General features: G+C 40.7%; 1 protein-coding gene across 1 annotated transcript in view; it reads right to left on the bottom strand.

Moving 5' to 3' along the window:
* MYRFL (myelin regulatory factor like) overlaps window positions 1–27,936 on the bottom strand; it is a 150,272-nt gene that overhangs the window by 40,117 nt on the left and 82,219 nt on the right. Inside the window, exons 15-20 of the mRNA XM_043967689.1 lie at window positions 14,496–14,659; window positions 13,800–13,863; window positions 8,546–8,631; window positions 5,717–5,788; window positions 5,584–5,636; window positions 5,277–5,465 (exon numbers count right to left, since the gene is read on the bottom strand). Coding sequence (XP_043823624.1) covers window positions 5,277–5,465; window positions 5,584–5,636; window positions 5,717–5,788; window positions 8,546–8,631; window positions 13,800–13,863; window positions 14,496–14,659 — 628 coding nt within the window. The remainder of the gene's footprint in view (window positions 1–5,276; window positions 5,466–5,583; window positions 5,637–5,716; window positions 5,789–8,545; window positions 8,632–13,799; window positions 13,864–14,495; window positions 14,660–27,936) is intronic.

Raw genomic sequence — 27,936 nt, 5'->3', positions numbered from 1 at the left:
CACACAAATTCTGATGAGGTGACTCATAATCATATGAAGAACAATAACTAGAATGTATTTCAGTCCTCAGGGTTTGCAAATATTATCTCATTCGAGTCTCAATGACAACCCTGAGAGGTAGGTGCTGTTCTTATCCCCACTTTTACAGATGAAGAAACTGAGGCAGATGGAGGTTAAGTGACTTGCCCAAGGTCACACAGTAAATAAGTATCTGAGGTGAGATTTATACTGGCATCTTTCTGACTCCAGGCCCAGTTCTCTATCCACTGAGCTACCCAGGTCATCATGGAATAGGGGTGATCCTAGGGTCTCAAAGACTCTGCCTGTAAAGTACAAACTCTGGAAGTTTCTATCCAGTTGGAAGGGCTTCCATTATGATCCTGATGACAGATTATATCTGATGTCCAAGAACCTAGCTCAATATAAAGAAGCAATAGGGAGCAGCTAGGTGGCACAGTGGATAAAGCACTGGCCCTGGATTAGGGAGGTCCTGAGTTCAAATCCAGCCTCAGACACTTGACACTTACTAGCTGTGTGACCCTGGGCAAGTCACTTAACTCTCATTGCCCCACAAAAAAAAACAAAAAGAAGCAATAAATGCTTTGGCCACAGCAACCCATTAAATAGCTAAAAACACAAAATGGCCAACTGTCCCATGTGGCCCCTTCTTATCATAAATGCTATCTCCTACAGAAAGACTTTCCTAATCCCTCTAGTTATCAGTGCCTCTTCCTCAAAGTTTCTTAAATTTCTAAAATGTTAGTGGTGGAAAAGGAGACAAAAGGTAATAAGAATTACAGTTTCTACAGGGTACAAATAATAACTGTCAGTGCACTTAATCTTCATCCAGTGATCAATGAGTTAGAATTCTACTCAATCAGTCAATAAATATTTATTAAGCATTTACTATGTGCCAGGCATTGTGCTAAGCATGGAGGAGGGGAGGGTGAAAAGAGAGGCAAAAAGCCCCTGACCTGCTGGAGTTCACAATCTAATGAAGCAGATAACATGCAAAGAAATATATGCATAGGAGCTGCATGCAGGATAAATAGGAAATATTCAACAGAGGGAAGGCCCTAGAATCCAGAGGGTGTGGGGAAAACTTCCTGTTGGTACTTGAAGGAAGACAGAGATGAAGAGGGAGAGCATTCTAGGCATGGGGGACAGCCAGAGAGAATGCCCAGAGCCAAGAGATGGAGTGTCTTGTTTGTAGAACAGCCAGGAGGCCACTGTCAATGGACTGAAGACTAAGCAGCCCTTAGTAAAGTGTAAAACTGGAAAGCCTGGGTAGGAGGGAGCCAGGTTATGAGGCTAAATGAAAGCAATCTTCTTTTAAAAGACAACAGAGGCGGCAGCTAGGTGGCGCAGTGGATAGAGCACTGGCCCTGGATTCAGAAGGACCTGAGTTCAAATCCAGCCTCAGACACTTGACACTAGCTGTGTGACCTGGGCAAGTCACCTCATTGCCCCACAAAAAAATAATAATAAAAATAAAAGACAATAGAACTGGAGCTACCACACACAAAAGCAGCAAGAAACACCATTTCATTACATGCTGCATCCAATCGTCTTACAGTACTCATGATGAGCAGAGAATCATGAATGACAAAATTTCTCTGCTCCCTTCATCTTCTGCAACAGAAAGCTAAACTTGGAGTCAAGAATATGTGAGTTCAAATCCTGCCTCAGATACTTTGTAGCTGTGTGACCCTGGGCAAGTCACTTAACTGTTCCCAGCCTCAGTTTCCTCATTTGTAAAATGGTTAAAATCAGCCCCTACATCTCACAGGGTTGTTGTCACAATCAAATGTAAAATATGCTGTAAACCTTAGAGTGCTAAATAAATGTTAGGAATTGTTGTTGTTGTTGTTGTAATAACATACAACTACGTAGAACTTAGCAAGATTTAAAACATCATAGACCTTGATGATTTCAGTACAAGATGTGCACAGGGGAAGACTGGCAGGGGGGAGCTGAAAAATATGGTTTGGGATGAAAAAATAAATCAAACTCAAATTGTATAGAACAGATTTAGAAGCCTTCCACCTATGTATCATGAATATTTTCTTCAATAAGAGAATCAGAAGGCATTTGATGCAGGGATCAGCAAACAATATTCCCCTTACCCCCAACCCCAAGGAAATCTTAATCAGCTGGTTTTTCAGAAGTAATACCCAATACCAAAGGGTCCTCCTTCCAAATGACCTGATGAATCTGACTTATAGAGGCCCTTTTTTAAGTAAAATTGAAATAACCATCCTGAAACATACTCTGAATTATTCCACAGACTCATAAACAGGATCTGCACCCACAGGGAGAGTAATGATTTGTGCTGGTCAGGTTATCAAAATGCTGATTTCACCTCATTTATTTTACGACCAGTATTACTGCTGAGTAAAGGAGACTCATAAAATGCTTTTGGAGCCAGGAAATTATTTGTGCTTATTTATAAGCTTGTTTTACATTTACTTTTTATTTTAATAAGTTTTTGCTCCTGTTCCAATTCCCAACCCCTCCCTTTTTAATTGGTCTCTGACACCTCAAAAATGTCTGATTAAAAGAGGTGGTTGAAAAAAATTAAAATTAAAAAAAGAGGTGGTTGCATGATTTCCCACCTTTTGGGATTCAAGACCTGGGGAGGGATGGGGGTTGGACCCAAGGACAAGGAGAAGGGAAGTCCTTTTCCTTAAGCCCCAAGCAACGCCTACCCAAAGCAGGGATGGAGGGTAGGGAAGGTTTATAGTACTGGATATCTTCGACCAAACTGATGCAGGAGAAGCCTGTGGGGATGGCTGACCTTGGTCCTGGAAGCCCTCAGGCCCCAACCCTGGTACCCCCCAAATCGTTTCTAGGCGTTTCTCTGAAAGCAAGCCTGAAAACAAAGAGAGCTGTTTAAAGATGACAAAGGGAGAGTTCCTCTGGGTTACCATCATCCAACCATCATCTGGGTTACCAGGGAGGATAGTCGGGCTATAAATGCAAAAAGATAGCAGTTGCTATCAGACACCATTATGAGGGTACCCTCTTCCCTCCTACTCCAAGTCTGCTTTCTTGTGTTGTTTTGTGTGTGCGCGCGCGTGTGTTTATTGTTTTGTCTTTTGTTTTTTGTTCTGTGGGGCAATGAGGGTTAAGTGACTTGCCCAGGGTCACACAGCTAGTAAGTGTCAAGTGTCCGAGGCTGGATTTGAACTCGGGTTCTCCTGAATCCAAGGCCTGGAGTCAGAAGTACCTGAGTTCAAATCTGGCCTCAGACACTTGACACTTACTAGCTGTGTGACCCTGGGCAAGTCACTTAACCTTCATTGCACCACAAAAAACAAGAAGGGCATCCCTCCCCCCAAAAAGAGTAAATGGGAGGTCAGTTCAGGAGGAAAGCACCAAGGGGAGAGAAAACCAGGAAAGGCCTATGGGAGAAGGAGGGATTTAAGTTGAGAGGGAAAGCTTCCTCACTGGACTATGGGGCTTCTTCACCCCTAATTCCAGAGCAGGACTGGCTAGGGATGATGCTGGGTCCGCTGGGTCCTTGACAATATCTTTTGAACCCTTCCCTATTCTCTCAGGAGAGCCTCCATCAGTGGTCACAGGCCCCTGACATTCCGCAGGCTCTAGAATCACTTTGAATGGAGGAACAGTCATTCCAGGAACACATCAGCACTTACCCCAAAGTCTTCATTCCTCATGGGAAAGGGAATGCCTAGATTTTTGCTCTATCCCATTAAGGACAGAACTACTATCCTAACTGTGTATCTCTAGATATCGTTCAGTGGAAATGAAAGAAAAGATTTAAAAGTGCTCGGAACTAGGGTCATGGCCATGTCAGCAGAGAGAAGGGATTGGATGTGAGAGATAACAAGAAGACAGAATTAACAACTTTGATAAGTACTTGGAAGTAGGACCAAAGAGACTTAATAGGAATAATTCCAAACTAGAAAAATGTTCTGTTATCTGAAAGCCAATTGACTGCTGCTTCGTTGGGACTATGACTTCAGGGATGCTCTTGGACAAGGCCCAGCTTCCCCCAAACTGTCTCCCCACCTTGCTGTCCTGCCACCGATGTTTCAAATTCTACCACTTTAGGGATTCATCCTTTTCATTTGATTCCTTTTTTCTTTCTTTCTTTTTTTTTTTCAGGGCAATGAGGGTTAAGTGACTTGCCCAAGGTCACACAGCTAGTAAGTGTCAAGTGTCTGAGGCCGGATTTGAACTCAGCTCCTCCTGAATCCAGGGCTGGTGCTTTATCCACTGTGCCACCTAGCTGCCCCCCGATCCCTTTTTTCTAAAGTAAATACTCTCCAGAGGATCAACATATAGAACTAATTCCTATTCACACATTTTTTTTTTACTTCTCTCTTTTTCTAACATAAGGAACCCTAACATAGTCACAGATTTAACAGGTGGGGTTGAGAGAAAGGTACTAAAATGAGAAGGAAAGGATGACAAAAAGAGGGGTGAAAGACCCAAAGAAAAATTTCACCTACTTCACAGTTTTGCCTGGTAGATACCTCCCCTGATAATGACAACTACTACTACTTCTTCTTCTTCATCATCATCATTATCTTCTTCTTCTACTACTACTACTACTACCACTACCACCACTGGCACTGCTCTACTATTTCTCTATTATTACTACCACTACCACCACTTATCTACTATTTTTCTACTACTGCTACTACTACTACCACTCTTCTACTACTAATGCTATTACTATTCTCTTCTGACACTACTACTATTCCTCTACTACTCTTCTACTATCACTCCACTGCTACTAGTAGTAGTTAGCTAGCTAGCTAGCCTTTAGATAATACTTTAAGGTTTGAAAACCACAATAACCCTATGAAGCTATTATTATTTCCATTTTACAGATGAGAAAGCCAAGGCTGGGAGATATGAAGTCACCAAGGTTTCAAAATCAGGTCTTCTCAACTCCAATTCCAGATTTCAATTATTAAGCCTGGCTGCCAATGTGGGGTCCTTTCTAAAGGCTTGATGCATCAGTGACACCAACCTGGCTCTTGAATTATCAACCACCCAACCTATAATTGGCAAGAAGAAACCTGACGGGGCAGCTAGATGGCGCAGTAGATAGAGCACCGGCCCTGGATTCAGGAGTACCTGAGTTCAAATCTGGCCTCAGACACTTAACACTTACTAGCTGTGTAACCCTGGGAAAGTCACTTAACCCCAATTGCTTCACTAAAAAAAAAAAAAAAAAAAAAAAAGGAAGAAACCTGACATGAGAAACCTTAGTCCTTTCTCTTTGAAGGCCTCTCTCTTACCTGGAGATTGCCATTGGTGGATGCCTATATTCTTCTCCTCCTCAATCACCTTTTTCATAGAGCTTCTTAGGACTCTTCTGGCCTCATTCACAGGACAACAATAAGTATTGTAACAAGGCAATATCTCACAGAAAGTGACTTCAAGACCCAGGAAGGAAGGTTTGGTAGTTGTGAGAGATGTGTTTGGTGCTGCAAGAGAAGGGATGGGGGAGGAGGGAAGGAAAAACACCAAGATTAACCAGAAAGGCTGGTTTAGATTGTGCACAATGAAAGCCAAAGTAATGAAGCACTTTAGTGATGACCATACCTGTTGGAAAGGTACAAGGAGGGAGGACCGGCATCAGAGAGCTTGTTACATTGCTAAAAGAGAACACAATGGTTAATGGAGAAGGGTAACGAGTCAACTATCCCTCAAGAGAAACAAGAATGGAATTCCTTACCCAGAAGGCAGATTTTGGTTCCTGTCTCGATCTAGTAAACTAAGTATATAAAGAGAGACTATCGTCAGGGCACTGGAGAAAGAGGAGGGAAAAAAGAAGAGTTACTACTTAGCAATTTGACACATGGCATGTCATGCATGTGTAATTTGTTATGAATAAATTGTATAAAGAGTCATGGTCAAGATACTTCTTTCTGAATGTTCATGGAAGAAGTGATGGGTGTGGGTCACAACCACCATGATATTGTACCATGGAGCAGTTGGCTGCTGCTGCCTCTGACAAAAGAGGTGGTTCAGTTTTCTGACCAGAGCTATAACTAGGATGGGGCAGCTGGAAATTTGCCTCAGGATGCCAGAATGTCTAAGATTCTGGTATCACTTTCCATCCTTCAGCAGCCACTGAAGCCAATATAATATCTATTTAACAAGAATAATGGGGGCAGCTAGGTGGTGCAGTGGATAGAGCACCGGCCCTGGATTCAGGAGGACCTGAGTTCAAATCCGGCCTCAGACACTTAACACTTACTAGCTGTGTGACCCTGGGCAAGTCACTTAACCCCAGTTGCCTCACTTAAAAACAAAACAAAACAAAAAAACCAAGAATAATGATTGGTGAGGCACCTAGGTGGCGCAATGGATAGAGCACCAGCCCTGGCGTCAGGAGGACCTGAGTTCAAATCTGGCCTCAGACACTTGACACTTACTAGCTGTGTGACCCTGGGCAAGTCACTTAACCCCAATTACCTCACAAAAAACCCCCAAAAAACAAAAAACAAAAAGAACAATGATTGGTTCATACTATCATAGATTTAAAGTTGGAAGGGACAGTCTAATTCCCATATTTTACAGATGATGAAACTGAGGCCAGAGATTATAGATGAAATGTAAAGCTGAGATTTGAACCCAGGTCCTTTGACTCCAAATCCAGCATGCTCTCTGCTGTACAATGTTAGCTTTCATAATGAAAGCTGGCCTCCCTCAAGGGATTTTCTATGTGTTCTGCATATTTTTTTATATCTGTGTACACATAGGGCAGGGAAGCGGAGCAGTGGAGAGAGCACAGGGCCTGAAATCAGGAAGACTCATCTTCTTGAGTCCAAATCTGGCCTCAGACACTGCCTAGTTGTGTGACCCTGGGCAAGTCACTTCACCCTGCTTGCCTCAGTTTCCTCATTTGTCAAATGAGCTGGAGAAGGAAAGGGCAAACCACTCCAGTATCTTTGCCAAGAAAACCCCAAATGGGGTCAAGGAGAGTTGGACATGACTAAAATGACTGAACAACATCTGTGAGCACATTCTTTTCCCCATGTAGAATAGGCAGGGATTCTTTTTTTGGTGTCTGTATCCCTAGTACCTTGTATGATGCCTGCCACCTAGAAGGTGTTTAGTCACCAATAATTCTTTAATTGAATCTGGGTATTCACTCCAGTGGCAGAGATCACCACCTATCCATGCCTTCGTATTCTGGCCATGTTGTGTCTAATACCTCCTGTCTTTTAAAGTCTTGTAGGCACCAACTTGATCTTGCTAGTTGGTATCCTCTAGATTGCTACATGCCTGGCCTCTTTTTTTTCCTAAAGGATGTGTCTTAGGGTACTTGACTTTCACACAAGTCATCTTTGGCTGAGTGATTGCCATTAACAATATCAAAATTACAAAAGGCAGCATGCCATTATTTTGTAACTAATCAATCCCTTTTCTTCTTTCTTTGCTACTATAATCAGCTAAACAAAATCAGGCAGTGCTAAACTACAAGAATGAAACTAATGGAAAATGTGTCCTCACCACTGTACAAGGAGAAGTGGCTATTGAGTTCTGAGGACAACTTTTTTAAAATAGGCACTCCTAAGCTGTATCTATCTGGGCCTGGACTAGGGAAGACCTGAATTCAAATCCAATTTCAAATACCTACTGTGTAACCCTGAGCAAGTCATTTAACCTTGGTTTCCCATAAAATGGAGATGATAATAATAATAATAAACTCCTAGGGTTGTGAAGATGATCAAATGAGATAATAAATAAAAAGCACTTAGCACAGTACCTGGCATATAGTAACTGCTTAATAAATGTTGTTGTTCAGGACTGTCTGATTTCGTGACCCCAAGGAATTTATTGTCCGTCAGGTTTTCTTGGCAAAGATATGAGTGGCTTGCCATTTCCTTCTCCAGAGGATTAAGGCAAACAGAGCTTAAGTAATTTGTCCAGAGTCAGACAGGTAGTAAGTCTCTGAGGTCAAATTTGAACTCAAGTCTTCATGACTCCAGCCCTAGAACTCTATCCATTGAGCCACCTAGCTGCTTCCTAGGCACACAGACGTTGAGTGACTTTCCCAAGATCAAACAGGTAGTAAGTATCTGAGGTCAAATTTGAATTCAGGTCTTACTGACTCCAGGTCCAGAACTCTGTCACTACTAAGCCATTCACCTGCCCCATATGAATGTTAGCTACAATTAAATACTAAAGATTAGTAAGATATGTGTATGTCTATACAATGTCTAGGAAATGTCTCTAAGTTTGATACTGATGCACACACACACACACACAATTAAGAATATTCAATACCTTGCATAGTGCTAGCCATATAATAGGTATTCCTGTTCATTTGTTCATTGATAAACTATGTGTATTTAAAAAAACCTGTAACACTACCCTTAAGGACTGAAACACTGTTCTTTTTCCTTCAAAATATGCCTCAAGAGGGTTCTCCCACTTACCCTACAAAACAATCCAGGGAATGTGGAAAATCAAACTCTTGCTCAAATGGTTTTTGTGTGAGAGAAGGGGTGGGGTGGGAGTAGAATAATAAGGAGTGTGGAGATATTTTTCTTACCAAAATGTCATCACAGAGATCAGAGTAATAACCAAGATCTGGAAAATCCAGTTGGGACATGCCTGTTTATTCTCTGAAAAATAAAGCTAAAAAAAAATTTTTTTTTAAGTAGGAAGAAACTCCTTAGCAACAGCAACTCATAGAAGAATAAAGCAACACTGCAATCTAGATATGCTGTCTTCCACACTAGAATTTAAGCTCCTTGAGGTCAGGGTCTGCTTTTGCTTTTTATATTTGTTTTCTTGGTATCAGCCACCTAGGAAGCGCTTATTTTTTGTTGATTGGTTGGTTATAGACTGTTACTATGTTTATGTAGATTACTCTCATTTTATAAGTGGGGAGAGTAGATTCTGAGCACAGGTATTTCTGATGCAAATCCATCATAATCACGATGCCATACTGAAGATATGGGAGTCATCTCTCTAGAGGCATTTGTTGAAGCCTTGGGATTGGATGAGATTTCCAACCGAAGAGACTTAAGTGAGATGTGAAAAGGCCAAGAATTGAGAATTTTGCAGACATGCCCACACTTAGAGGGTGAGAAGTGACAGATAAATCAGAAAAGGAGACTGGTGAGCCATCAGAAAGGGAGGAGAAGCAAGGAGGAATTAAATTCCAGCAACCAAGGAGAAGACAATGGTCAATAGGGGCAAATGCTGCAAAAAGGTCAAGAAAGGTGGGCAGCTAGGTGGTGCAGTGGATAAAGCACCGGCCCTGGATTCAGTAGGATCTGATTTCAAATCCGTCCTCAGACACTTGACACTTACTAGCTGTGTGACCCTGAGCAAGTCACTTAACCCTCATTGCCCCACCAAAAAAAAAAAAAAGTCAAGAAGAAAAAGGAAACAGAAAGATGATTGGATTAGTCAATTAAGAAGTAATGACTGATTTGAAAGAGAAAGAAACAAGATTTCATCAGAGTAATATGTGAATGATGGGAAGAAAGTGGAGGAAGCAAGTACAGTTGTCCCTTGCACATCACAACTTTCCCCTTCACAGTTCCAACATATCCCCAGTTGGCATAAGAAATTAAATTAAAATCTGGGGGGAGTTTTGCCAAAGCTGCAGGTGACACAGTGGACAGCACAAAAAAGGTTTAGAAACTCAAAAATTCATAAACATATGTAGAGTATTGTATAATATCAATATATTTTGTCTTCTAATACTGTAAACACCCCATGAAAGAAAAAGAAAAAAATCAGACTTCTTCTCTGGTAGGAAGGGAGGTCCAAAAATTTTTACTTGGACTTTCCACAAAACTTATTGCGGCACAACTTAACCCCTACAATGTGGAAGGGGTACCTGTATAGACCATTCTTTCTAGAAGTTTAGCAATGGAACAGAGACAAGAAGACAAAAATTTGGAAGTGGCAGAGTCAAGTCTTTCCTATTATTTATTTTTTTTTTTTTTAGTGAGGCAATTGGGGTTAAGTGACTTGCCCAGGGTCACACAGCTAGTAAGTGTTAAGTGTCTGAGGCCGGATTTGAACTCAGGTGTTCCTGACTTCAGGGCCGGTGCTCTATCCACTGCGCCACCTAGCTGCCCCTCCTATCATTTCTCATAAGACTTAAGCATATTTGTAGTCAGAGGGGAAGGAAACAGCAGAGAGGAAGATAATAAATATTTATTGAGAGAAGGGGGAAATGGGGAACAGGATTGGATGGATAAGGGATGGAACAAGGTTCAATAGGGGATGAAAAGAAATGGGGTCATATAATGAAGGAAATAAGTAGAGAAGTTAGTCTTGGCATGGAGGAAGGCTATTTCATTCTCAGAGACTAGATGAAAGAATGAGTTTAGACATGGACAGGTTTGGAACCATAGATGAAGGAAAACAATGGTGCTTGTGATGGATGGTCTCAATCTTCTCACTAAAGTAGGAGGCAAAGTCACTGAGAGACAGAAGGGTGGGGTAGGCTCAGATACTTTAGGATTCTAGTCCCACTATCTCACAGAGTCCTTATAGACAATCCAAAGCTTGTGATCTCTCTTCTAAACTCTCATTATCCAGAGTCACTCATGGGGCATTCACTTTAACATTCACTGCTTAACAGTTTAAAATAGAGAACTCTTGAAAAACATTATCTTCTAGATCCAATGAAGAGTCCCTAATGGTGGGATTTCAGGCACAATAATATTCAGTGGGAGAAAGATTTGGGTACTTGGAACCCCAATACATCAGACAAATGTCTACTTATTCCATTTACTTGAGGGTCCAGTTTTTCCCCCCATCCATAATTCTGAATCAATGGAAAATCCAGGAGACTGGATGGATGGAGACATTTCTGCCTTTCATAAGCAAGCAAACTATCTTCTGCATATCAGGCCCCATGCTAGGAGCTAATATATAACAACAATATATATATAACATGAAACAACAATATAATATATAACATGAAACAGCTCCTGCCTTAAGATGCTTACATAGTACAGGGGACGATATCATGTTTAAGCATTTATCAAATACAAGGTGATTTTTTGAGGGGGAGGCCCTAATAAGAGGGTAATCAAGAAAGACTTCATGGGGCAGCTAGGTGGTGCACTGGATGAAGCACAAGCCCTGGATTCAGGAGGACCTGAGTTCAAATCCAGCCTCAGACACTTGACACTTACTAACTGTGTGACCTTGGGCAAGTCACTTAACCCTCATTGCCCTAAAAACAAAAACAAAAAAAAGAAGAAAGACCTCATGTAGAAAGGGGCATGTGAGCTGAGCTCATATGCATTCCAGGAAGGAGGGACAGAAGCTTACACAATGGGATCAAGATGGGAGGCAGAATGCCATAAATTAGAAACAACAGAAAGGCTGGTTTGGCTGAGGGGAGAGTGACACGTTGGTCTCCTCTAGGAGGCCTGGGAGATATTATCCTCTTAGTATCAGGGTAAGAAGGGTGAAGAAAGAAATGGAACAAAATTGAATCAAGGTTGAATTTCTCTGTCTAGTTTCCTGACTTAAAAGAAAGTCAAAGAAGCAAGAAAATGGCTAACACAATTGTCTTAAAAAATATATGAGGATCCTCAGGGCTTGTCTGAATGGAGTTTAATTGAGTCAGACATAAGTAGAGCTGGTAGCCGTATTTTAATCCCAATTGGGTAAAAGTTGGCAGGCCTTTGATCCTCCCCTTTCTTGTTTGTGAAGATTAAGCATCTGCTACTGGTTCTAATAGCAAAGGTCAGGCTCTGACTGGTCCCACAACCTAAGGAGAAGAAATCAGTAGTCTGCCACATGGATGAATGAGTGGTGCTTTCCAAGGGCACCAAGGTAACTCAATTCCACAGGCTATTTCTCCCTCGCACAAGAAAATTCCCTAATAAAAACTGATTCTCTCTTTTGAAGATGTCATCCATTCCAAAGGCATCGACTATCAACCACACAGGTGTCTTCCAAGCTTAGGTTTCCAGCCCCCAACCTCTCAGGGTCAGTGTGGGGTAGAAGAAACAATCCCGGATTTGGAGTGAGAAGAACAGGTTCGAATGACATTTTGGATTCCTGTGGGACCTTAGGTTAAGTCACTGAAATTCTCTGTCCTTCAAATTCCACATTATCAAAATGAAAGTTTGAACTATAATAAGAAATTGTATTTCTTATGGGGGCTGTTGTAGAGGAGAATTGTTCCAGACATTTTTTGGTACTATTTGGCCTCTGAGGTCTCTTCCCAATTCTGGGATCACATGATCCTGGGATTCCTAAATTCTAGGCTCACATTTCACTGACACCTTAGACACATGTCTAAAACCAAACTCATCACTTCCTGTCCCAAATCACTTCCTCATCCCCACCTCCCTTATTTTTGAAGGGATCTTGGAGATCATGTAGTCCAACCCCTTCATTTAACAAGTAAGAAAACTGAAGCCTGGAAAATCTAAGTGACTTCTATAAGATCACGCAAGTTTTAGGCATCAGAAAAAGAATTTGAACCCAAGTCCTTGGACTAGAGCCAATGCCCATTTCACTATTTACTATTAATGGCCCCACCATCTTCCTTAGATGCCCAGTTTCAAAACCTCAGTGACATCTTTGCTTCTTCCCTTTTCTTCATTATCCATAACTATTCAAGGACCAAGTCCTGACAATTCTTTCATGCCCTTTTCACTGTCATCCATTCCTTCCTTTCTTCCCATTGCCACTACTACCATCCCAGCTCATTTAATAGATATTACTGAGACAACTACAATAGCATCCTAAGTAGTCCCCTTATCTCTAATCTGTTATCTCTCCAATCTGTTCTATAGAGTTCCGATTCATCTTATTAAAGCACAGGGTTTTATCATGTTATTTACTGTAATTTCCCTGTTAGTTTATATTATTTTATATTCCCAGGCAGGTAGGTGGCACAGTGGAAGAATTCTGGGTCTGGAGTCAGAAAGTCCTGAGTTCAAATTTAGCCTAGACACTTAACCAGCTGTATGACCCAGGGTAAGTAACTTAACCCTGTTTTCCTCATCTGTAAAGTGAGATGGAGAAGGAAATGGTAAACTACTCCAGTATCTTTGCCAAGAAAATCTCAAATGGGATCACAAAGAGTCTGACATTACCGAAATGACTAAACAACAAAAATTTCCCTGCAAAACAACACAAAACAACTTCAATGGCTACCTAATAAATAAAGTCCAAACTTTACACTGTGGAACTCAAGGTCTTCCGGCACTAATCAACCTTTCCATCTACTCTTCCTAATATTTTTCTACACACACCAGCCTAACAATTAACTGTCATTCCCTAAACACATTGATGATTTCCTCTCTCTGCACCTTTGCTCACACCATTCCTACCACCTGAAATGCCTTCTCCTGCTAGCTCTTTCTATAAGAGCTATTTGTATTTAAAGACCCCAGTTCTTCCCTGAATCCTTCTCATCGGAGAGATTGAACCCAGTTAGAAGTGATCTTTCCTTCTTGTAACGCCTATGGATTTTGTTCTTGTGATAGATTCCTTAATGCTTTCCTTTCCTTGACAAGAGTAAGACACAACTGAACAATTGAACAACAAAGGGGGCAAAAGACTTGAGAGCAGAGAATAGTAGAGAGTTGAACTGGTTCACCAAGAGGTCAAGATGAGGAAAGGAAGGGAAAACCTCTTCATCCAAATCAAATAAATGTTTGCTTTTATGTGCTCTAAAACAATTTTTCACACACACACACATACACACACATACACACACACATACACACACATACACACACACACATACACACACACACACACACACACACACACACACACGGATTCATTATACCATTAATTCTACTTACCTTGCTGGTTCTAGTAGGGACTCTTCTTTTTACAGAAGCAACACTCACAGTTGGGCTAAACTTGCTGGAAAAGAGAAGACCCTTTACTATACCAATACTTCTGGCAGTGGATAGAGCCCTAGACCTGGAGTTGGAAAGACAAGTTCAAATCCATCCTCAGACACTTACTAGCCACCTATACTAAACTGGTATTCTATCCACTATGCCACCTAGTTGCCCCTTCCCCCACTTTTAGTAGTAAATATCAGAGGAGGATTCTCACTCAAGTCCTGTGACTCTATGTTCAAAAAAACATCCCACTTTGTTGTTGTTCAGTCATTTCTGTTGTGTCTGATTCTTCGTGACCCCATTTGGGAGTTTCTTGGCAAAGATATTGGAATGGTTTGCCATTTCATTCTCCAGTTCATTTGACAGATGAGGAAACTGAGGCAAGCAGGGAAAAGTGACTTGCCCAGGGTCACACTGCTAGTAAGTGGCTGAGTTCGGATTTTAATTCAGGTCCTCCTAAATCTAGGCACAGTATTCTATCCACTGTGCCATCCAGCTGCCCTAACTCCACTTTACCATGTCATTATCCTCTGTCAAACAACCCCCCTCCCATCCTTCCCACTCCCTGTATCAACACAAAATCTCTTGGAATCAGAAACCCCTATATGAGGATGAGTGGTTGTTCTTAGTACCCCAGCCCGAGGATACCTGAGCGAACTCCCTCCACTGGCTGTGGACTTCATGCTGCTAAGACGCTTTAACCGGGCCAATTTTTTGCTCCAGATTTCTAGCTCCTCAATCCTTTCCTCAAGATTATTCGTAAGTTTGCAGAGCTGCTTGACTGCACCAACATTCTCCATGAAGATCTGATCCTGGACAAAGAAAAAAACAGCAGGGAAAATCATAAATTAACAAAGTGAAAAGCAAGGCTTAGGGACTGGGGCTGGGATTTCACTAGTATAGGTGAGGAAAAGCCATCTCTCAGTGCAGAGGAACAGCTAGATCCATCCACTTTGTTGTTGTTCCGGAGTTTCCATTGTGTCTGGCTCTTTGTCCAATCCCATTTGAGATTTTCTCAGCAAAGATACTGGGGTGTTGGTCATTTCCTTCTTCAGCTCATTTGACAGATAAGGAAACTAAATAGAACAGGGTTAAGTGACTTGCCCAAGGTCACACAGCTAGTATGTGTCTGAGGTCACATTTGAACTCAGGTCTTCCTGACTCTAGGTCTGGCATGATATCCACTGTGCCTGTATTTAAAATGTCCGTATCCCTGAATGCCCAAGTTCATTCAGAACACATCCTAGGAGGCTTGTAACAAGAAAGCATTCCAGATGGATTGCCAGCTAGTCTGTAAAACTGCTTATATTCAATTTGCAGTAAAATGGAAATATGCCCTTGTAGCCCAGAGTCAGGCAAGGGAGCTGAAGGACATCATCATCAAGTTTGGAATTCTAATATTTCTTTTGATTTGGCATTATGGTATATTTGAAACTCATTTAAAAAAAAAAAGGCAGGAGAGGCTTCTGAATGTTGATTTGTGCTTTCTCCATCAAAGCCTTGTAAAACTAGACTTCGGATATCGCCAATGATATACGCATTAGGCTGTCTGGATGAAGGATAAGGGGAATGAATCATATAGGTTACAGTTTGGCTCGACTCCCACCTAAGCCCTAAGAGTGTATGCGTAAATTACTCAGAACCAAAGAAAGTGATTGAGCATGTCCTTTTAATGAGGAGGTAGGAAGGACAGCAATGGGCAGCTAGGATAGAATACTGGGACTGGAGTCAGGAAAACCCATCTTCCTGAGTTCAAATATGGCCTCAGACATTTCCTAGGGGTGTGGCCCATGAAAAGTCACTTAACCCTCTTAGCCTCAGTTCCTCATCTGTAAAAAACGAGCTGGACAAGGAAATGGCAAACCATTTAAGTATCTTTGCTAAGAAAACCCCAAATGGGGTCACCAAGAGTCAGACATGACTGAAATGACTGAAGTACAACAACAAAGGCAAGACAGCTAAGTGAGGCAACTGGTGGCTCAGTGAATAGAGTCCTGGGCCTGGAGTCAGGAAGACCTGAGCTCAAATCCATTCTCAGACACTGAGCAAGTGACACTGGGCAATCACTTCACCTCCGTTTGCTTTACTCTAATGGAAGAAGGAAATGGCAAACCACTCCAGAATATTTTCCAAGAAAACTCCATGAACAGCACTGGCATGCTTATGGTCACAAAGAGTCGGCCATGACTGAACAATCGAATAACAATAGGAAGGACAAGAAAGGATAGACCCATGATGCCAGATGATCCTCCCCTAGATCTAAATGAACAATGGTAAAGCACCCAGAGGATACATCAAATCAGAATCAGCCGAAGCAACTAGCAATGTTTAGCCCAGAGAAGAGAAGGGAAGACAAGACTTGGGAGGGAAAGCATAGCTGTCTTCAAGTATTTGTAGGACTCTTATGAGAAAGGGGGTTTACATTTCTTCTTAGACCCACTTGGCTCTGCTAAGATGAATGGGTGGAAACTGTAGAAAAATAGATATAAGATTTATGTGAGAAAAAATCCTAAGATCTCAAAGAATAATGAGCTATATACATCTTCAAATGCATGATGGAAAGCCCCTTTATGGGGGTGGTGTAGACTAGATTCTTGGCTGACTATAGGTTGAACCAGATGTCAGACATCAAGGCTGATGATAGCCATGAGACTACATGGTTTTGATTAATGACCCCATCAGTGAAAAAGGTGAATAGTGATTACTTTGAAAAGGATGAACTGCAAGAATTTCAAGGTATTTGTTTTAAAACAAGTCTCATTACTTTATGATCACACCTCGGGCTTAATCTTTTTAAATGGTTGATAGAAGGAAAAGGTTCTGTAACGATTACAATCCACTCTTCTAAAATGCAAAATGGAGAGCTAAGAGGGAAGGACTTTTGACAGGGTGGATTTGGTACCTTTGAGTTTGGCCACTGTTCAAGTCAAAGCTCTGAGCTTTCTCTGACACTTCTAAAGCAAAAACAACAAAGGATCAAAGAATTTGGGGGGAAAATCAGTGTAGATAAGAGCACATTTTTAAAAGCAGGTATACCACAACAAGCTCAAGAAAGCAGAAAACTTGCTGTTTTCTAAGGCAGAAAAGTAAACTGGTAACTTTATGATGCTTATCCTTATTACAAGGAAATTTATAACAAGAATGTTGTTGAGGGGCAGCTAGATGGCGCAGTGGATAGAGCACCGGCCCTGGAGTCAGGAGTACCTGAGTTCAAATCTGGCCTCAGACACTTAACACTTACTAGCTGTGTGACCCTGGGCAAGTCACTTAACCCCAATTGCCTCACTTAAAAAAAAAAAAAAAAGAATGTTGTTGTTCAGTCGTTTCAGTCGTCACATTTGATTCTTCATGACCCCATTTGGGGTTTTCTTGGCAATGATACTAGCATGGTTTCTCATTTCCTTCTCTAGGTCATTTTACAGATGAGGTAACTGAGGCAAACAAAGTTAAGTAAGTTGCCCAGGGTCACACAGCAAGTAAGTGTCTGAGGCCAGATTCTAACTCAGGAAGATGAATCTTCCTGACTCTAGGCCTGGCACTCTATCTACAATGCCACTTATCTAACCCTACAATAAGAAATAGAAACCAGAAAAGCAGATGCTCTAGGATCAATTTCTAGATAGATGACAGATAGATAGATAGATAGATAGATAGATAGATAGATAGATAGATAGATAGATAGATAGATAGATAGATAGATAGATGGATGGATGGATGGATGGATGGATGGATGGATGGATGGATGGATGGATGGATGGATGGATGGATGGATGGATGGATGGATGGATGGATGGATGGATGGACAGAGGGACAGATGAAGTAGCTCAAAGTCTCATCACACTATTGGGAAAAATCTTCCTGAAGAAACCTGTCTGAATTCCATGACTCTGATAGAGTTAAAATCTTCTAGTTGGCCTTTGAAGCTCTTCCTAAGCTGGCCCCTCTCTATCTTTCCAGGCTTCTTATACATAACCTGTGATCCAGTGGCACTGGCCTCACACAGGATACTCCATCCCCCCACTCCATGTATTGTCACTGGCTATCCTCCATCCCTGAAATGTTCTCCTTCCTAGTCTCCCTGGCTTCCTTCAAAACTGCTTTCAGTGGATGGAACCCTAGGTCTGGAATAAGGAGACCTGAGTTCGAATCCAAACTTGGACACTTACTAGCCATGTAACCATGGGAAGAACACTTAACCTCCGTCCGTCTCAGTTTCTTCAGCTATAAAATGGGGATAATAAGAGCACCTACCCCTCTCCCCCAGGGTTGTTGTGAGGCTCAGATTAGATGATATTTAAGCATTTAGCATAGTATCTGGCACATAGGAAATACCATAGTAATGCTTGTTTCCCTCCCTTCTCCCACACTTCCATCTTCTGCAGGATGCCTTTCCACTGCTAGTCCCTTCACTCCAAGGTTACCTCCCATCCATTTTATGTAGTTTTGGTGTACCCACATATTTGTGTGTTGTCTATCTCATTAGAATATAATCTTCTGTAGAGCCAGGATCCAGGTTTTCTTTTCTTTATATCGCCAATTCTTAGCACAGTCCCCAGCACATAGTAAGCACTTAATAAATTATTATTGACTGACTGACTAGTGGTGTTACAACTTTACCTTCTGAGTAGAAGGAAAAAAGTAGTAAATGTATGAAGAGCAGTAAAGTAGTCAATATTTAAATATTTAGATAAAATGTCTATTTCATATAAATGTTATAAATATATAAAGTAGTAACTATATAAATGTAAGTGTATAAAAATAAAGGCATGAATCTGAATAGATATAAAATAAATGCATGAGCATAAGTGAATATATAAGTACATGTAGAGGTGAGTGAATTAATAAATAAATGCAAGCAAATAAATAAATATATAAACGTGAGCAAACGTAAGTAAATATATAGATGTGAGAGGATATATAAATAAAGAAATGTGTGAATGTGAGTAAATATATAAAGAAATAAAGAAAAGTAAGACAGGAAAAACAAAGAAGTAAGGTAAGGACTTTGGCCAATACAATTTGTTACTCTCAGGGACAGCCTAGTATACTGTAAGGGCACCTTGAATTTGGAGGCAGGAATCTTATATTCCAAAAGTTTCTAGCTCTGTGACCTTGACCAATTATTTAAATGTCCTTATCCATAAAAAGGGGATAACCTATGTAGAAGATTTAATAAGAGGAAAACATTTGTAAGTCTTAAAGTACTACAAATGATCAATAAACATATATTAAGCACCTACTATGTGCCAGGCACTGAACTAGGCATTGGGGGTTACAAAGACAAATGAAACAGTCTATGCCCTTAATTCAATCAGTCAATAAACATTTATTAAGCACCTACTGTGTTCTAAGCACTGTGCTAAATGCTGGGACACAAATATGAAAAAGACAGGCCCTTCCCTCAAAGAGTTGCAATCAAATGGTGAAGACAACACACAAAAGGAAGTTGAAAAAGCGAATGAGGCTGGGAAAGAAAGAGGGGAAGGCATTATGGAAGGTGTCCAAGGAGTGGAAACTGGTTGGTAATGAAGAGAGGTTGGTCCGGGAGTCCTCTTACAGTGAAGGCTTTGAGAAGAGTTCTTGGCTCCAATCAGAGGGGCAGGATACTGATGAAGTGTGAGTACCACAGCTGATGTAACCTCACCAGATGATGAGTTTTATGAAGAGGACTTTTCCTGGGGCCATGGTAGAGTCCAGGCCCGGGAATAACAGCTGATATTTCCCTCTTCCCTTTCCCTTCCCTAACCCTCCCCTTCATCCTCAAGGAGTTAACTTCTTACTGGGAAGAACATCATATACAGAGATATGTGATATAGAAAAGTAAAGATATGTGGGGCAGCTAGGTGGCGCAGTGGATAAAGCACCGGCCTGGATTCAGGAAGACCTGAGTTCAAATCCAGCCTCAGACACTTGACACTAGCTGTGTGCCCATGGGCAAGTCACTTAACCCCTGTTGCCCTGCAAAAAAACCCAAAACAAAACAAAACAAAAAAGTAAAGATATGCCAAGTATATATAGAATTAAGAGGGGTTGGGAAAAGTGTTAGTGAAGGACACTCTTTTGTCAGAGGTCACAGGGATGCTAGAGCTGGATAATCTCCAGGGTCATCTAGTCTAACCCTTCCTTTTAGAAATCAAGAAACTTAGGGGGAAGCTAGGTGGTGCAGTGGATAAAGCACTGGCCCTGGATTCAGGAGAACCTGAGCTCAAATCCGGCCTCAGACACTTGACACTTACTAGCCGTGTGACCCTGAGCAAGTCACTTAACCCTTATTGCCCCACAAAAAGAAAAAAATTTAAAAAAGAAATCAAGAACCTGAGGCCTGGAGAGATAAAGGGGTTTGCTCAATGTCATGTAGGTAGGATATAGCAGAGCTGGGATTTCAACCTAAGCTCATATTAAATGTAAATGTCTATGTTAGATTATTATATTGCCCTATTAAATCTATTTTATGTACTTAATAGAGCTTTATATTATACAATGTATAGCTGTGCCATTAATAGCTCATTCGTTCAACTGGTTTTGGATGCCTTTTGTGTGTTAACTAAATAATTGAATATGTTTATAGTCATTTTTTTAAAGGTGGGCAGGAAGCCCATAGATAAGAATATATGTAAATCCATAATATTGTTCTCATGGGGAAAATGTATTTGACTTAGAGTCACTTGACTGAATAGAGAATTGGCCTAGAATCCAGGAAGACCTGAGTTCAAATCCTACCTCTAACACACATTAGCTGTCAGTTCTCTCAAATTGTAATAAATGAATTGCTGATCTAGTTTGGTGGAGGAATTTTCCACACCAGGAACAGCAGATGGAGGGCTGGACTTGGAGTCAGGAAGATTTGGGTTCAAATCCAGTCTCAGACACTTATTAGCTGTGTGACCCTGAGCAAGTCACTTAAGCCCAATTGCATTGGGAGTTCCCTACTCTGATGAAATCATAGGTCTAGATTTTTTTTTAATTGTTTTTGTATGATAAGCAGGAGACTATCAGAAAAACCTGAAAAAACGTAGAAGAGCTGATGCAAGGTGAAATGTTCTATACACAAAATAACAGCAATATTGTAAGATGATCTGCTGTGAATGACTTAGTTATTTTTAGCAATGCAATGATCCAAGACAACTCTGAAGGCCTTTTGAAAAATGCAGTTCAAATAAATAAATAAATAAAATTTAAAAAACAAAAAACAAAAAAAAAGGAGGGGCAGCTAGGTAGCGCAGTGGATAGAGCACCGGTCCTGGAGTCAGGAGTACCTGAGTTCAAATCTGACCTCAGACACTTAACACTTACTAGCTGTGTGACCCTGGGCAAGTCACTTAACCCCAATTGCCTCACTAAAAAAAACCAAAAAACAAAAACAAGAAAAATGCAGTCCATCTACAGAGAAAGTACTGATAGGATCTAAATACAGATTGAAGCATAATTTTTTGTTAGTCCCTTTTTCTAAATCTTTTTGTCCGTTTTCTTTTACAACCTAACTAATGAGGAAATGTTTTGCATGTATAACTTATATTGAATTGCTTTAATTCTTAAGGCGGGGTGGGGAAGGAGGGAGGAAAAGAATGCGGAGCACAAAATTTTATAAATCGATGTTAAAATTTGTTTTTACATGTAATTTGGGAAAGTTAAATTCTAAATTAAAAAAAAATTGTTGTTGTTCAGTCGTATCCAATGGGGTGGGGGGGGGGAGGGTGGGTTCTTGGCAAAGATACTGGAATGGTTTGCCATTTCCTTCTCCAGATCATTTTACAGATTTAACTGAGGCAAACAGTTAGGTGACTTGCCCAGGGTCACATATCTAGGAAGTGTCTGAGGATGGATTTGAACTCAGGAAGAAGAAGCTTCTGGACTCCAGGTCTGTTGCTCTATCCACTGCACCACCTAGCTTCCCCTTTTAAAAATATAAAATATTTGAGGGAGATGGGGCACTAATAGCTCAGGTTGGGGAGGAAAATCAGGAAAAGCTTCAGGCAGGAAAGCTTATCTGATTTAATTAGCATGGGGAAATCCTGGCATGGGGGGAAAAATCCTTCACCAAGACAGATCAGTAATTCCTTTATAACTTACAAGTAAACCTGAGATCACATTTGAAGGAAGTTAGTAATCTTTTGAGGCAAAGGAGAAGATGGCAGGAATACACTGAAAATGATGAGTTGCTGATTTGAATTAGTAGGAATCTTCTCACTGGGAGCATTCCATGCCAATAAAATAATTGGTCCAGATTTTTTTAATATAAAGTAATAAAAACTGAGAGATGGAAGGGGGAGGGAAGGGAGAAAGAGAGAGAGAAAAAGAGAGAGAGAGAGAGAGAGAGAGAGAGAGAGAGAGAGAGAGAGAGAGAGAGAGAGAGAGATCATTTGTAAACATGTAAACCTGAGGAGAAAAGGGAGAGAATGCATTATACAGCCTGTTCAAAGACATGAACACAGAAGATGGAATGTTGCATAAGTTAAACAGCTAGCAGGCCAGCTTATCCTGGATGGGGAAATGTGTGAGAGAATAACATGAAATAAGAAGGAAAAGGTAGATGAGGGCAATTATAAAGGGCTTTCTGAGCCAGGCTGAGAATTATTCTATATTATCCTAGAAGACTCTTAATGATTTCTGAGTAGAGGGGTGACACTGTCACATCTGTGTTTTAGGAAAATCAGCTGGACATGTGAGTGGAGGAAGGATTGCAGACAGGAGAGAATGGATGCAAGGAATCGGGGGGGGGGGGCATTATAATGGTCCAGGTAAGAGCTGATGAGGGCCTGAACCAGGGGAGAAGCTGATTACCTGCCTGTATTTGGGCAGTGAGATGAACCTGCTGTCAGCAGCACTTTCTTCAATACTGGCTTGCCTGTGCCTCTGGGTAGATCCAAGGTAAAAAAAAAAAATAACTCACCTGGTAAATAAAGTAAACTATCCCTCTCAAAGCGGAAATAAAAGAGAGGCTTTGACTACCCTCCTGATCGATCACTATGGCATTGATTTTGAGGATGCCAAGGAAAATCTCAAGCAATATCTACCAAGTCCTTTATGGATGCATGGATAGCTATTAAGAATCTTGCAATTGGGGCAGCTAGGTGGCACAGTGGATAGAGCACCGGCACTGGAGTCAGGAGTACCTGAGTTCAAATCCGGCCTCAGACACTTAACACACACTTACTAGCTGTGTGACCCTGGGCAAGTCACTTAACCCCATTTGCCTCACTAAAAAAAAAATTAAAAAAAAAAAAGAATCTTGCAATAGCTAGGCCTATGCCCCTGGACATCATAATCTATCTACAGACATAACTCAGGAGCCATTTTCTGCCATCATCCCCCACAGAGAGACATCCATAGAATATTTTGATATTCCCTGAACTACAGGACGGCACTCAGGTAAACTTGACATTGGATTTATTAATAAAATAATAAATTATCATCATAAATTATTGTTATTGCCGTTATTGTTGTTAAATATTATAACCCTTTCCAGTTAGAGTCTCTCAGTGAAGGAACATTGCTCATTCTAATTGAATTAATAAATGGAAAGGCATTTTTAAGACCTTTATTACCATTTATCAGTATGGTGCAAGGCACTGTACTAAGTGCTGGAAATACAAATACACAAGTGAGGGGGCAGCTAGGTGGCACAGTGGATAAAGCACTGGCCCTGGATTCAGGAGGACCTGAGTTCAAATCCGGCCTCAGACACTTAACATTTACTGGCTGTGTGACCCTGGGCAAGTCACTTAAGCCCAATTGCCTCACCAAAAACAAAACAAAAACAAAAACAAACCATCAGGGACCAAGGAAGTCAGGGAAGTCTGTAGAATCATAGGTAGAGTTGGAAAAGACCTTAAAGGTCATTTAACACAACCTCCAGCCAAGGCAAGAATATCATCAGCAATAACCTCTGCTTAAACACTTCCAAGGACAGAATCCTCCTGAGACAGTCCATTCCATATATGGTATGTTTGCCTTCCATGCAAGAGCTTTATAACAATATCGAATTTCAATACAAATCCATATCTCCAGCACTCCAATAGAATAGCTTCATGCCATATGCTGCACCTCCTCTATTATGCTTTCAAATTTGTTACATGCTAAAAACTGAAATTCTTTCATTAATCCATTCATTTGTTCCCCAGTCATTTATTTAGCTTCTACCATGTGTAGCATTGCAGGATGGATATTATTTTATAATTGCCTAGGATTCAGGCTGGGCAAATAAAGGGAAAGTTAAGGGTTGGTGAAAATAGTACCAAATTGAGATGTGGGGCTTTTTTGAAAGTTGTTAAAAATTACAACTTTGGAACAAATAGGTACTAAATTTTTAAGGTTAGCCATTTTGGCAGTTATAGATTTATAAATACAGTGTAGAAAATTCATGGTTTTAAAGTATATGTATGAGACTTGTAGTTCGGTCATTTTCAGTCATATCCAACCCTTTGTAACCCCATTTGGGGTTTTCTTGGCAAAGAAAGATGGCAAAATGGTTTGCCATTTCCTTCTCCAGCTCATTTTACAGATGAGGAATTGCTGATGCAAATAGGGTTGAGTGACTTTCCCAGGGTCACACAGGTCACAAAAATGTCCGAGGTTAGATCTGAACTCAGGAAGATAAATCTTCCTGACTCCAGGCCTAGCACTCTATCCACTGCACTATCTAGCTGTCCTAGTATGTATGAGAAGACCATTGGAACCTCATACAAAATATCTGCCATAAATTCTAATCATATGATGGAGGTCCCATTGCCATCTGGTGACAGCATGCCATTTTAGGGGGTGTTTGTTCTGTTTTGCTTTGTTTTTGTAGAAGGGTTAAGGTAACTTATTTCTTTTAAAGACTAAAAATGGACAAGTTCAAATTATGGGTGAATAACACATCATATCTCCCACCAAAACTTTTACACCAAAGTTATTAACTAAAAGCAAAAGAAATCAACTTGGTTTTGCTTTTCTTGTCTCCCTACCCACATACTGAAGTTTGGGACAAAATGGCCAGTGTGAGAAAGAAGGAAAGAATCTGTATAAGCTACCAGATATTGAATCGCTGCTTGAAATATCAAAAGTTAGCAGTAGTAATATATACCAGATAGAGTTCAAGCCAAAGCCAAGCTTTTTTATCACTTAAATATTATGGGTGCTCATGGTACATTTAAGGGAAGTGGGTGGTAGGAAAGAAATGATAAGCATTTATTTTATTTTTTTGTGGGGCAATGAGGGTTAAGTGACTTGCCCAGGGTCACACAGCTAGTAAGTGTCAAGTGTCTGAGGCTGGATTTGAACTCAGGTCCTCCTGAATACAGGGTCAGTGCTTTATCCACTGCGCCACCTAGCTGCCCCCATGATAAGCATTTATTAAGCACCGTGTGCCAAGCACTACACCTTATAAATATTACCTCATTTGATCCTTAAGGGAAGCCCATGATTTGTATAAATCATTTATATATACTTATTTATGAAAAAAAAGAATAGGTACCCCTGGTTTCTTGAAGTATATACCCAATATTCACCCCAGCACACTAGAACCTTGACCCTAGAAATACCTTAGGTTTTGATAAGAAAGCTTTTGCCTTTTCTTGCCCCAAACCAAGCCACCACACCATTTTCCTGCCATTTCCAAAGCATGCCTCCGGTTACTTTGTGCCCTGCCCTCACCCCTCTATCCCTTTTCCAGGTCATTTAAGTCTTTCCCCAATAGAAATTAAACTCCCTTGAGGGCAAAGACTGTCTTGTTATTTGTATCTCCAGTGCTTAGCACTGAGCCTGGCCAACAGTATGCCCTCAATAAATGATTTTTCATCCTTCATTCAAATTTTTATCATTACTGCCATGATAGGAATGGTCTGACAACGAGCAGTGTCTCATCTAAGATCTAACCTTGGCTTCTTGCCAGATTTTACTCTAGGTTACCATGGGACATACTGGGTAAGATGCTGCACTTGGACTTCAGAAGACCTGAGTTCAATTCAAGTGTGTGACTCTGAGCACATCACTTGAAAATGGACATGTTGGGGCAGCTAGGTGGCACAGTAAATAAAGCACTGGCCCTGGATTCAGGAAGACCTGAGTTCAAATCCAGCCTCAGACACTTGACACTTACTAGCTGTGTGACCCTGGGCAAGTCACTTAACCCTCATTGCCCAGAAAAGAAAAGAAAAGAAAAAAAAAAGAAAAGAAAAGAAAAGAAAAGAAAAGAAAAGAAAAGAAAATGGATGTGTTAGTAGCTCTAGACCTCATGGAGTTGTTATGAGGATCAAATGAAATAAGCTACATAAAGTGCTTTGCAAACCTTAAAGCACTAATATGGGGTTATTATTATTGTTATTATATAACAAATGATCAAATGTTTTTGGCCACAGCAACTCACAATGGCAATCTACTAACTAGATTTGCATTGACAGAGGGAGTACCCACCCTGAAGAAATCTCTTATCCTGGAAGTATGTGAAGATGGTGTTGGTCTTGTGAATTGAGCACTGAGCTAGAAATAAAAAGCTATAGAGTCTATTCTCAGATGAAATTGGGTTTGGCTTTATGACCTTAAATAAATCACATTTTTGAGTCAATTTCTTCATCTATAAAATGGAAGACAGTATGTGATAGTACATAGAAAATAAAAATCATTTCTGATGGGGCATAGAGGAATGGGTACTGAATTTGGAGTCAGGAAGACCTGAGGTTAAATTCTACTCCAGACACTTACTAATTATGTGACCCCAGGTAAATCGCTTAACATCTCTGTGCCTCAGTTTCCTCTTCTGTGAAACAAAGGGATTGGCCTCCAGGACCCCTTCCAACTCTAAATCTATAGTACTATGAACTGTCACAACATATAATACAGCATTGAAAAGCAGAATCTAATTAGTTTGTCGTACATAACATGTAAACAAAAAAAGAAAAGACAGTTATGGACTAAATTTTCAGGGGTTAGTCTTCATTTGTGTATCCCCCCATTAGATTATAAGTTTGAGGGCAAAAATTGGTTTTTGCCTCTTTCTTATCCCTTGCATTTATCATAGTGCCTGGCATACAGTAGATGCTTAATAAATGTTTATTGATTAAATAATTGAAAGGCTCTCTAGACTTCTTCCTCCTTTGATCATACATTCAACAACCATTAAAGGTCTATAATGTGCACATCACTATCCTAGGTGCTAAAGGGACATCCACAGCTCTTACCTCAAGGAATTTATAATATAGTAAATTTCAGAGCAGCCCGTACCAAGCATGTTTGGCAGAAGAACCCTACTAACAATAACCATTTATTCCTTGATTACCCCCTGGCCATTGTACCCCACCCAAGAAAGGTGCTTCTCTGTATGGCAAAAGTCTTTCCTCTACTATCTCGGTTGTCAAAAGACGCATGCAGAAAGGTTCACCAATGCATTTTACTTGACAACTTTGACCTTTTTTCCCTTTTAGCTGTTGCTGTCCTTCAGTCATTCAGTTGTGTCTGACTCTTCCTTACCCCATGGACCATAGCATGCTAGGCCTTTCTGTCCTAGAGGTTCATCTCCCAATGTCATCCCTTTCACCATTTCAATGCTGTCCATGGGATTTTCCTAGCAAAGATACTGGAATGGTTTACCATTTCTTTCCTTACCCATCCCAAACCCATTCCTTGTCTCAGGACAGAGGGCAACTCTCTCAAGTTCTAGTTTCTCCCCTGTTCCTGGAGATGGGGCTGTCAGCAGTTTTGCGGAAGCCACACAGAGGCATGAGGCAAATCTTATATATGCCAAGAAGTAGGTAACTTTCAATAACTTCACCTTAATCTCATAAGGTCATCGCTCTGTGTAAGAAAGGAAAGAAAACAAAGCCACCTGGCATCTACCTTGATAGCTATCTCCTCTAACTTGGCATGGTCTGATTCACAATCTATAAACTGTAGATAAAAATGAAATTGAAAAAGCAATCTGCAGATAATACAAAACCAGCAGTTCATGAAATGGCCTGACTTTGGGGGGAGAGAAGAAAATGTTTCAATACAGACTTGTACTTTTCATTATCGTTTCTGGAAAACTCATATTTTTTTAAAAGTGCAGGAAGGCTAGGTATTCTAGCCTATCAGTCCTTAATCTACACTCTCCCCTTCTTTAGGTTGACCTCAT

Source organism: Dromiciops gliroides, chromosome 5, assembly GCF_019393635.1.
Source record: "Dromiciops gliroides isolate mDroGli1 chromosome 5, mDroGli1.pri, whole genome shotgun sequence".
Lineage (NCBI taxonomy): Eukaryota > Metazoa > Chordata > Mammalia > Microbiotheria > Microbiotheriidae > Dromiciops > Dromiciops gliroides.
This window is presented reverse-complemented; position numbering and strand designations above follow the sequence as displayed.